Source organism: Lutjanus erythropterus, chromosome 4, assembly GCF_056507025.1.
Source record: "Lutjanus erythropterus isolate fLutEry1 chromosome 4, fLutEry1.hap2, whole genome shotgun sequence".
Classification (NCBI taxonomy): domain Eukaryota; kingdom Metazoa; phylum Chordata; class Actinopteri; order Lutjaniformes; family Lutjanidae; genus Lutjanus; species Lutjanus erythropterus.
In genome coordinates, this window is record NC_139320.1 from 28546116 (window position 1) to 28558632 (window position 12517).

The following is a 12517-nucleotide window of genomic DNA, read 5'->3' on the forward strand; positions in this document are numbered from 1 at the left end:
CGAATGATCCATTTATATCTACAGAGGGTTCTCTTTCATCCATTCTGTCATGTTGCACTACCATGTCTCTACAGTAGCCCAGAATGGACAAACCAAACACTGGCTCTTCATACGGTATTTCGTGTTTTGCATGAGTTTCATGCAAACCATACAGTGGGTTCTCCTACACACTTGGAAAGAGAAATAGACACAAGGTGGTTGCAGTCTGCAAACTCACCATGCGATGCCACTAGATCCTACACACTGGTTCTTACAGTGTAGTTTTTGTCTTGTAAGATTCTAGTGAATAATTTCCAGTGAGAAACACGCTGTCTTTACTTAGAGACTATTTTTTACAAATCATAATTTTAGCCTATTAATTATTTCTGTGTAATTTTGTCATAAAAAGCAAGTGAAAATTTGAGCTATGGAAAAACAATGTGCAACTTTGACCTTTAACCCCCTAAATCTAATCAGTTCATCCTTGAATCCCTTTGGAAGTGTGTAGCAGGTTTTCCCGGAGGAGACAGCAAAAGGCATATTTTTACAGTATTACTTTAGACCCACAATATTGACATATAAAAATTAATATGTAAAAAAGAAAAAAAAAAAAAAGCTCTGCTGCCCCCTATTTTAAAGTTCTACATACACCCCCTTAGCTAAATCATTGTGTGGAGAATTAACACATTTTGATGCCAGCCATCAAAACAGGTCTACACATCTGCAAACCTAGTATTGCATTAAAAACAAGTCATCAAAATAAGTTTCTACTGTTACTGCTGATGATCACCACCACCTGTTAGCAGTGTTAGCAGTAACATCATGTTACTGATAATCTTTCTCTAGAGCTTATCTCCAACTTATACTTATATATATGTCAAATCCAGTATTATGATGCTGCTACCTGAGAGGTTGACTTTCTTTGTACTGCTGCTCTTACCTGTCTGAACGGTGCAAACTGCAGGTGATCTTCATCAAGTCAGGTCAGAGGTCAGATCAGGTCCTGACGCCCCCCCGGCACATCCTGTATAATGACAGCATTTTATTAAACATCGTGTGTCTGTTCTGAGTCCAACGTGACCTGTACCAAGTTAGCAGTCGACTACAAGTCCACGTAGGACCAACTGGCACTAAGTAATCGCCATACACGGTATATTGTAAGCATAATGCCTGCTTTCTGTCACGGTCTTGTCTAGAAGGGAGGAAGATCCGCGAAAGATCTCGCGAGAGTGATCATTTTAAACCAAACTATGATCTTTCCTTGACTCTAATCAACAGTTTCGTGCCTCTAACCCTAAACAGATTTAAACCACAGCGTTGTCAAATTATAAAACAGAATTAGTTTGAACGAGGTGCACAATGAAGACACAAATCTCGCAAGAGTTCCGACGCTTTCTGGCACTTACATGGTTGTATGGCGCCATCTTGTGGTTAGCATTAAGAACTGCACTACTGTACTTTGCTGGCGCTACGTCACGTGGACAGCTCTCCTCTAATTGGCTGTCCGGCTTGGGTCACATGACCGTCTCCCCTCTCACTGTCCCGTCTGTGTTCATATCAGTATTTTCACAGCGCCGTGTATGGCCTTCTTTGTTTTTGCTATATTTAACAATGAAACAACAACCTTAAATGTCGCTGTGTGCAAAGAACAGACGTTGACGTTTTTATTTGAGGGATTTTAATTCAGCTGGACGCATGAAAGCAGGTGGGTGGACAGTTTTTCGCAGCTGAAAGTGACTTGTTTTTGTTGTTTTGCACAGTCAGCGACTCTCCGACTTCTCAGTTAACGGCGTCCTCAACGTTACAGTGTAAGTTTACAGTAAATAAAAGTGAATTAAAGTACTGTTTAATACAGAAGACAGCGTTACAGTCCATATTGATCTATTACTTCTTAACCTAATGTGTTTTTAAGAATCACTTCTGCACTCCAAAGTGACCCACATAAATTACATTCATATTTGTTAGCCTTCTACCAGCTAACAGAGTTATGTCTGTGTTATCTAATCTGAAGCTCACGGAATAAGTGTGTTACTATTTTTTTTTCTGTTCGTTTAAGAATTGCGTAATGTTGTTTCTACAACTTGAGCCAAAACTCTTGAGTCACTTGTTCCCTTTCTTGTTTTCTTTCTCTAATGTGATTTGTTCTCAGATAAACAAGCCCTCTCTGTCCTCTGTTACCAGCAGTAATTTAATGCACGAGTCAGAGCTAAAAGACTTGGTACAGTTAGAGCTTTTATTTGTTTACTATGAAGGCTTTATAATAATAATTAGTAATCTATCAATAGTATCTATCAATAACGATAGATATGAAACTTAATTATCACGATAGGTTTTTCAGCTATATCTCCCAGGTGTAATCGGCCTCATAAAACAAGGCAAGAAATTCATAATGTCTCGCTAGCAAGAGCTACAGGAAAGTCTGTATGGACTGTGTTGAGAGCTGCAACAATCAGTAAAGCAAAAAATTTCATTCCACACATTTGCTGGTTCCAGGTGGCTCCAGCTTCTTAAATGTGAGGATTTACCACTTCACTTTGTCATCTGTGACAGTAAATGAAGAGGGTTGTTGGTAGAATAAAAGAAGCAAATTGAAGACGTCACTTTGAAGTCTGGGGAATTGGGATGAGCATTTTTATATATTTATTCATTCATTTATTTATTTTACATTTTACAGACCAGCGTTTCTCAATCCTCACCCTCAGGCACCACTGCTCTGCATGTTTTGAGATGTTTTCCTGGTCCCGCACACCTGATTCAAATGATCAGGCTGCTATCAGGCTTCTGCAGAGGCTTGATGATGATCTGATCATTTGAATCAGGTGTGCTGGAGCAGGGAAACATCTAAAACATGCAGGGCAGTGTGCCTTGAGGACCAGGATTGAGAAACGCTGTTATAGGCTAAATGATTAATTATAAAAATATTAATTAATAATGGAAATAATAGTTAGTTGCAGCTTTATCAGCCTGGAGGTTTTTTCACTGAATTGATGTGTTTCATCCCACAAACTGGAAAACATTTTCCCTCATCAGAAGTTTGATCCAACAATATGAGGAAGATGCTCGGCCTATACATTCAATTTTAGATGAGAAATATGTTAAAAACATACACCAAAAAAGTTTTCATATGGGTGCATATTGAAAACATATTCACCAATACTGATATATCTGTGACAGGCCCATACCAGGCCTCTATCGGCCAATAATATCAGTCTTCTCTCTTGTTACTTGTGGGATCTGTTCATCTGCTCTGCAAAAATTAAATGTAAGAGCATCAAGCTAAAGCAGCGCGCTGATTTTGTTCACTGAAGAGAAGATTGACTTCAGCAGGAAATGTTTTGCCTTATTTTCAGTCAGTCTCAAGGAAACTTAAGAACAAAATATGTTGTAGCGTTACATGTTTAAGAGCTTGTTTCCTTCATGCTCGCGACACTAAACTTTCCAAACTCTTCTGTGTGATCAAATTGCTTTCACGTCTATTATGCCATGTGTTCCCGTTCAAGCAGATGTAATGAGTCACATGAGAAGACCCAGACGCTGCCAGCTCAAACATACTGAAGTTTCACCGAATCACAGTGCTGCTGTCAGCAGTTACACTTCAATACTTCCTCTCCTTTAAGGAATCAAACCTCATAAATCACGAGACCTCAGGCTCCAGTAAACAGTTTATTTTTTCTGAGAGGTATTGTTGGTGGCTGTGTGCTTTGCAGACCTACATGCAGCTCATCAGAAGCTGGAGCCGTGTGTGTCTTTGTACTGCGCAGGTTATTCTCTTGTCTGTGGGGTTGAAAACATCTAGAAGCTTCTCTTTGTCACGTCTGTAAAGGTTTGCAGAGGTGTGTGTGTGTGTTTGTGTGTAGTGGAGAGACAATGGTGTTTGAGATATGTTGTTTCATAGCTACTCAACTACTTTAAGTTAAATCAATCACATTTATCAATATCTTCTACAGACAGTCTGTTGATCTTTTACTAAATTATTCACTTTACTTTATATATTTCTTATAAGCTCGATTAAATGTCCCCCACTGTACCCTGGCTGGTAAACACCAGTGTGTTTGGTGCATTTTTCTGATGCCACAAGATTTCTGTGCAATGAATTAAATTTTTTGTATCTCTTGTCACCATTTCAGGCTGTTAACATATAAAAGTTTCCTTGTGCAGCCGCAGTATCTGCTCATTCTTCAAGTCCTTACCACAGAAAGAAGAAGAAGTGATGTAACATGACGTGTTTTCTTCCTGTGTTTGGTCTCAGAGTCTCAGAGCATCATCTGACCCGAGCTGACACGACATGAACACAGACATCCCGTACAACAAGGTAAGGGGCCTTCAGGTGCTTTAGTTAAATTAATCAAATAACTCATACACAGAAAATTAATCTGTCAGTGTTAAATAATTTTCACTTTTGATTGAGTTCAGTTTGTCATATTACTTTAAATAAGTTCTCAAATAAAAATACCGAACAGTTACCGTGTAAAGCTTCTTTAATGTGAGGATCAGTGTTGGAATGTAGTGAATTAAACTTTAAGTTTATCTACATCTTGCTGTTGTTTCCTGATACTTCAGCTACATTCATATTTGCATAGTGATTCAAGTAGTTAAATTTCAGTTTTTTGCCATTTGTTTTTGAATTAACTAAGAAACTACAAACGAGTTTGGGCCATAAAAAGAGATCAATGATTTTCATTTTTATTTTACCATTATTTCTCCTTTCTACTGCTGGACATAGCACTTCTGTATCACATTTATATTGTCATCTGTCACTTCTTATTAGAAGCTTGAATTAAACCAAACTAGATCGTAGTTTTGCTGTCGTTCACCTTCTTCCAGTCTGAAGTAATTGGTAGCTTTCAAAGCTTTACTTTAAAAGCAGCTTCCCCAACACTGGTCAGGATTCATTTCCTTCTATGTTAGTTTTGACTCACAGAAAAATGAATTTAAATATATTTACTGTAATCTTAATTTTGAAATTTTGTGCACTGAAAGTTGAATTCACTCATTTACAACATATTTACAGATTGAATGCTGCAGCCTGGGTTATTAGTGCTGAATTTACTCTGTTATGAGAAAATGCTTCCTGTTTTTCATGTTATTATTAGTTTTGCATTCACTTAACTTATTACTCAGATCCCCAAATTGTTTATCGTAAGTCATGTTACCCTCTCAGCTCTGAATCACATCTCCATTTCATTTTACCTCCGGTCACTGAATTCCTGTAACTTCATACAGATGTACAGTCAGAGAATCTGCAAACACAGGAGGTCAGAGAATCTGGAAAACGCCCTGACCTCAGTACAGAAACACTGACAACTTTTATAAGTAGTTTCTTAGTTTCACATTTATGTCAGTTTTACTCTCTCAACTGTGGTGTAAATCAGACTGTTGAACTCGTATGAGAAGTTGCGAACCAGAACTTTCTCCTCTTCCGTTAAAGGTTCAATTCAACCAAATCACACAAAAAACACAGTTGAATGAAAGTGAAGGTCTCTCCCAGCCTGGTTTGAAGTTTGGAAAATGCTTTATTATAACAGTTGTATTTTCAAAGTTAGAATTATTCTTGAATTTGAATATACTCCTTGAAAAAATCTAGATTTTCAGCATAATCTGGTGTAGGGCTGCAGATATGTGCAGCAAAAGAAAATCAAAAAAAGACTGTCATATTGTGGTTATTTTGACAGATATTGCAATTGTGATGTAATTCCCAATTAGTGCAAATAATAATTTGTGCATCACAGTTTTCATTTTCACTGGGAATAACACTATTTAAATAAATAAATAAATAAATACTTTGTACTTTATTTTGCCCAATCTTCTCCTAGTTCGGTGTTTCATGAACACGATCATTCATCTGAACCAAAAATCTTTTAATATCTGAAATTAAATCATTCTATCATCATATTTGTCATTCACAGCAGGAGTCCTCTGGTGATCCCTTTCTCTGAAAGTTAGAAAACATTAAATAGTCCCGATCAAAACGTTCAATTCATACAAAGTTAATATAAACAGCTGGTAAAATAAACAGAGTGAGAATATACAGTGATTGCTGTGGTTATTAAGGAATTTGCAGTTGCATTTATAGTAACAATTTAGATGTGATAAAGGCTCCAGGAGTCTTGAAATTTTAGAGGTTGAATTTTACTCTTAAATAGCTGTATAAGCCCTGCGCCCACAGTGTTCCTGTTCATACATGAGTCACAAACATGGAGATTCTGTTGTTGAGTCATATTTGTTGAAGTGAGCAGTAAGAAAATTATCTCATGCTATAAATTGCAGCTTGCATGAAGCGGAGTCGGTGAAACAGGCCTCAGGCTGTAGTTAAAATCCTCAAAATATTGTCTGAATGAATCCTGTTTGAGTAAATGCTCATTGTGTTAATGAGCAGACAACATCATGTGTTAATTTGTACTTCTGATGCCTGCAGCTGGTGGACATGGAGCGGAGGAGAGAAGATTACAACAGGAGAGCACAGTCGGTACGTTACACACACGCACACAAACTACCAAACAGCTTCACCACATTCAAAAATCCATCACGTCTCACAAAAAAACACACATATTTGGAGTTAAATATGATTTACAGCCACAGCTCTGAAGTGTTTCCTCCCTCCTCCAGTATTCCAGATGTGTCATCGCTCTGGCCTCTGCATCATGTCTGCTGCTGGCCGCCACGGCCCTGTACTACCTCCTCACACCGAGGGTTTCCTCCACCCATCCCGTCCCGAGCAGCAGCCTCCATCTGCCGCAGGCCGAGTCCTGCTCAGACCCCTGCAAGTAAGAAAACATCTGCACACACCTGGACCTCTGCTCTAATTATGTTTGAGTAACTACTCAGCTGAAACGACATATACACCCCATGTTATATAATATTATCTGCGATAAGCTGATATCAAACAATATATTGACAACGACTTAAGTTCTAGTAGAGATATTAATCAGTCTCATCAAGCTGTTTCCTCTCTTTCCTCCTGTGCGTCAGGATTGTTCTGGTGGAGAGCATCCCTGAAGGGCTGGAGTTTAACTCCAGCACCACCCACCCCTCCATCTACCAGGCCTGGCTCAACCTGATGACCGAGGCTCGCAGCAGCATCGACATCGCCTCTTTCTACTGGACGCTCACCAACAAAGACACCGGCACTCATGAGCCGACAGCTGATCAGGTCAGCTGGAGCCGTGGGCGACCAAACGGCACACGATGAGTTTTATTTTTTACTGTTTATTTTACATTTCTGTTTTATCAAATTGTTTTACTCATTGTCTTGCTGTGTTCGCACGCAGGGTGAGACGATTCTGAAGACACTCGCTGAGCTCTCAGGGAAGTTGTCTGTTCGCATCGCAGTCAACACCCCGCAGGAGAGTCAACCGCAGGCCGACCTCCGACTGCTCAACGACTCAGGTGACTCTGCCAGCAATGAATCAACTGACAGATGTTTATGTTGGTAGTGACTGTTTTTTAAGTTTGAGCCCGTCATGGTCTGTTTTGATTGAAGTTGGGCGATAAGTCAGTTTTATAGTTCTTTGTTTGTTTGGGGAGAGAGAGGAGACCTGTGTCAGAATTATTATCTATACATTTTCTAATGATTTATCCCTTTAATTGTCTATGTTTTCATATAAATTTTACATTTCCTCAGTTTCATATATTCTCTTTCCTGTATCAAAGTGCTGAACATCACATATACACTGGGGATCATTTCATCCTGAATATGCATTTATTTAAGTTCAGAAAGTTTATAAGGTCATGAGAATCACTGATCGGTTGAAATTTAATGGCATTAAAATAGCTGCATGTAAGATATTAGATTGGTGGCAAGTGATGTAATCAGTGTAACACCCACTGTACTACTGCAGCAAGTCTAAAAAACATCAGTATTAAAATAACTTACATTGGTGTGTGTGTGTGTGTGTGTGTGTGTGTGTGTGTGTGTGTGTGTGTGTGTGTGTGTGTGTGTGTGTGTGTGTGTTTTCAGGAGCTGATATCAGGACCGTTAACATGAGGAAGCTCACCTCAGGCGTCCTGCACACAAAGTTCTGGGTTGTGGACAAGAAACACATTTACATCGGCAGTGCCAACATGGACTGGAGGTCCCTCACACAGGTACACACACCGACACACACACACACACTCTCACACACTCACATGTCACAGTCAGAAAGAATTAAGTGTCACCACAGCAACATGGTTTTTATATACCTGTTACTCTGTGGACAGCGTCTGTGTTTAACACAGGAATCATGGGAGGACAAGAAATTAAGTATTGTTTAGTTTTTTAAGTTTTCCGGTCTGATAAAGAATCCTGGATGATATCTGCTGTGATCATCTGACGCCAGATGCAAGAATAATTCATTTCCTTCAGCTTTTAAGAGGAAGTTCTTATGTTTGCTTAAACTTTCAGTCACATGCCATCCTGAAAAAAGCAGCTTGAATTTGCTCCAGTCCTGTGATAGTCATCAATATCAAACCACATCTCAATTTTGGCTTACCTAATCAGATATTTAGTTAAATTTAGAGTTCATTTTGCTGAGCTGTCACTGCCATGAACATCCTGTCTTTATGAGAGTGGACACATTTCGAATAAAACTCAGTTTCTGTGACTGAAAACGTCGGTTTAGAAAAGTATAGAAAATATTGTCAGGCATCTGTAATCTTTTTCATTCTGACAAAAATATCATTTTACTTTACTGCTTCTGCTGTTTTCTGTTAATTGCCTGAGTTTTAAAGTCTAGAAGTTTTTTACTTCTTGTTGTCAGGTTTATGTAAGTTTCTCTTTGGTGTTTTCTGTGTCTAGGGGCTTTTATTTTATTGTTTTACTTGGCTACACTGTAAATGAAGTCTGTCTGAGTTAAAGTAGAGGTTGAATGAATGAAGGAACGAACAAGAAGCTGTGACTGAGAATAAGTTATTATTGTGCTGTTGGTGTGCAGGTGAAGGAACTGGGCGCGGTGGTCTACAACTGCAGCTGCTTGGCTGCAGACCTCGGTAAGATCTTTGAAGCTTATTGGTACCTGGGGGACAGTCAGGTCATCCCGTCTCCGTGGCCCACCAGCTTCTCCACCCTCTATAACAAGGACACTCCCCTCCAGCTGCCACTCAACAACACGCCGTCCCACGTCTACTTGTCGGTGAGATACAGGATGAAAGATTTTTTTATTTTGTAAAATTCTTTACATTATATTTTAATCAGTGCGCTTCTAATGACCACTGCTCTTCCTCAGTTTATCATCTGTTAAGGTTCTAAATGTTGCGAAATGTTTTCCCACCTCTCTCCCCCTCAGAGCTCCCCTCCGTCCTTCTGTGCAGCTGGCAGGACTCCAGACCTTCAGTCCATCCTCAGTGTGATGGAGGACGCCGAGAGCTTCATCTACATCGCTGTCATGAACTACCTGCCTACCATGGAGTTCTCACATCCTAAAAGGTACAGATTTGTGCTCAGAAGAGTCAGACAGACACGAGAGATGGGAGAGTAATGGAGCAGCAGCTGGAAAAGCCCAAATATAGGAGAAACTAGTGAAAAGTAGTCATGTAGTAGTTGAAAGTAGTAGTTCAAACAGAACAGACAAAGGCGTCAGGAATTCCTTCTGGTGAAAGATCTTGCAACGTGTAAAAAGTCAGGGGCAACTGTGGTCATTTTCAAAATAATTTGAACTTTTATTGCAGCACTTGGTGGCAGTTTCAAATGGTGGTGTACCGAGCAAGTGTTAGCATGTTGGCATACGGAACCAATACAGTGAACGTGGTACAATACAAAATACTTGTGCAAAGAAAGGTCTTTTAGAAAAGTGTCATGGCCCTGACTCCCAGCAGTTTGGGTCATGAAGCTTTTATCTGTGGTGGTGTGTAAATGAGTATAAAACCTCAACTCCTTCAGTTAGTCCGTTTCACGAAACTGTAGTAGTATTAGCTGCACCTGCGTTATTCTGAGCATTTTGTTGGAGACTGAATAATGTTGAAAGGAACTGGATGGTTAATGTCACGTCACATGTATTGATGCTTTGCATGTGGCGCCCTCTGCAGGTACTGGGCAGACATCGACACCCAGCTGAGGCGAGTCGGGTACGAGAAGCGGGTCAAAGTGCGCCTGCTGATCAGCTGCTGGGCAAGCACCTCACCGGTCATGTTTCCCTTCCTGAAGTCTCTGGCTTCAGTTTACGACCCCAAGAGCAAACTGGACATCCAGGTGGTGAGTACAGCACCTGGTCACGGTCATGTGTCCTCTCACACTGAAAGAGGGGGTTCTACATATTATGATATATAATCTATAGTAAAAACAGCCTGATTGAACTTTTGTTTTTCTTATCCAGAGGCTGTTTGTGGTGCCTGCCAGCCCCGAGCAGAAGGAGATTCCCTTTGCCAGAGTCAACCACAACAAGTACATGGTGACTGACAAGATCGCTTATATAGGTAAGACTACACACACACACACACACACACCGCACGGTTCATGTGAAACATTTACTACCAACATGTGTGGTAAGCAAACTTAATGGAGAAATTCACAGTTTTTTCTTCTGACGCCAACCCCTGTTGTAGTTAGTTGTTTGTGCAAAGCAAAAGGCAAACGTCACTCAAACTGTGCAATACGCATCATCACAACAGCTTTCAGTGTTCCTCTTCAGTGAACATGCTTCTTTCTTCTTTCTTTTTTTCGAAGTCGTGTTCATCATTTCTCATCATTCTGTGTGTGTGTGTGTGTGTGTGTGTGTGTGTGTGTGTGTTGTGTACAGCTGCACAAACATTAATAACACATGGAATCACTCGAGGGAGAGTAGAAAAGTTGTCTGTTTCCACTTTAACTCATTATGCTGTAATACACACAGAGTCATGAGGACTGAAAAGGGAACCCCTCTGCTTCACTTAAAATGTGTCATGTTGATGACATTATCAATTTTGTCACAAAGATACTGAGATGGAAACACTTTTGTCATTTTTTTAATCAAAACAAACACTTTGGGGCGCCTGGATAAGCTCAGTTGGTAGAGCTTGCGCCCCATGTACAGAGGCTGTGAGTCCTCTGCAGCGGCCGTGGGTTCGACTCCCACCCATGACCCTTTGCTGTGTGTAATTCTCCCACTCTCTCCCTACTTCCTGTCATGTCTTCAGATGGGTTATTGTCATTAAAGGCATAAAATGATAAAAAAAATAATAATAATAATAATAAATAAAACAAACACTTTGACCCACTTGGTGCTGTGGGAACTTGACATGCACTTGTCATTGTAAATATGTTAAAGGGTACACAGTTCACAGGTACACAGGGAATACAGTTCATTTGCATATTATTCCATTCAGTTTTCATTTACATTTTAGACAGCGTCCCAACTTTTTTGGAATTGTAGTTGTATGGGTCACCTGTGAAATCAGCTGAGTGTTTAAGAAAAAGTGATAAAAGCTTTAAAGCACCTGTGTTTCTCTGTCTTCAGGTACGTCTAACTGGTCAGGTGACTACTTCGTGAGCACAGCCGGCTCAGCGTTGGTCGTCAACCAGACTGCGTCGCAGTCCGTGGAGCCGACCGTCCAATCACAGCTGAAGGCTGTTTTTGAGAGGGACTGGAACTCCGACTACAGCACTCCTCTCACCCAGCACACAAACCCCAAAGACTTGTGTTAGCTTCAACAGCCAGTCTTACAAACACCACATCAGTCTACATCAGCGCACTACAGGTGGACACTTCTGTTCAAAGTACATATCGCAGAGCAGTTATTGCACATTTATTTTAGCATTAAAACTGTCATCTTGTACTGATTGGCTGAGACAGATCAGAGGAATGAGAGTCAACTTGTTGTAAATCCTGGCTTAGACCAGAGAGTAATGTGCCATAAAACCAGTCTGCCAGTCTGTACCACAATCAAGGGTTTTTCAAGGGTGCTTTCTTTTAAGTCAAGAGTTAGTCTTCATCTCTTTGCTATTTCTATTTAGGCTGGATGGAGATTCAGGCTATATTTGAAGGTCAAAGTATAGAATTAAAATTAAATTAGAGTGAGTCAGAACAGTGCCAAACTCCGGTCAGCAGTCAGAATGTACTGCCACGTTACCAGCATTGACAAACCACAAACAGACAAGTACCACTAACTTGAATTAGTCTTGCAGTCAGAGATCTCGCCACCGACCAACCGTCTGGGCATTTCTAAATCCAAGGTCTTGCTTGAACACCAGCAAGAATGCCTGCCAAAAAACCTAGACTCCTTTGAATTTTTTCAAGCACACACTTTACCAGAAACAACACTTTTCTCCCTTTCTCCTAAGTAGTGAACACATGATGTCTAGGGATGGGTATCATTAGGATTTTTTTGATACTGATGCTGCTTATTGATATTGATACTCATCAAGGCAAGGCAAGGCAATTTTATTTATATAGCACCATTCATACACAAGGCAATTTAAGGTGCTACATCAGTACTCTTATTGATGTTACAATCCATAATTTAATGCAGAAGGTAAAGACGTGACATGTAAGGATGTGAAAAGATGAGACATCTTTTAACTGGGGTAACGGCTGTGCTCACCACTTGTTTGTTGCTAGAATGAGAATAGTTGGCCCAGTCTACCTTA

At 40.1% G+C, this 12517-nt stretch overlaps 1 protein-coding gene across 2 annotated transcripts; it reads left to right on the forward strand.

The window, feature by feature from the left end:
* Positions 1–1500: 1500 nt before the first annotated feature.
* On the forward strand, positions 1501–12287 carry pld3 (phospholipase D family member 3). 2 transcript variants are annotated; one of them, XM_084717519.1, is made up of 12 exons: positions 1501–1787; positions 4229–4291; positions 6395–6445; positions 6586–6743; positions 6949–7129; positions 7248–7365; positions 7937–8064; positions 8892–9089; positions 9243–9382; positions 9982–10147; positions 10269–10368; positions 11388–12287. In XM_084717519.1, exons 2-12 carry the CDS (start codon positions 4265–4267, stop codon positions 11573–11575), a joined length of 1455 nt encoding a protein of 484 aa, XP_084573645.1. In that variant the 5' UTR covers positions 1501–1787; positions 4229–4264; the 3' UTR covers positions 11576–12287. The 2 variants fall into 2 exon arrangements, with proteins under 2 accessions (XP_084573645.1, XP_084573644.1); XM_084717518.1 differs by having other exon boundaries at positions 1501–1684.
* Positions 12288–12517: the final 230 nt, after the last annotated feature.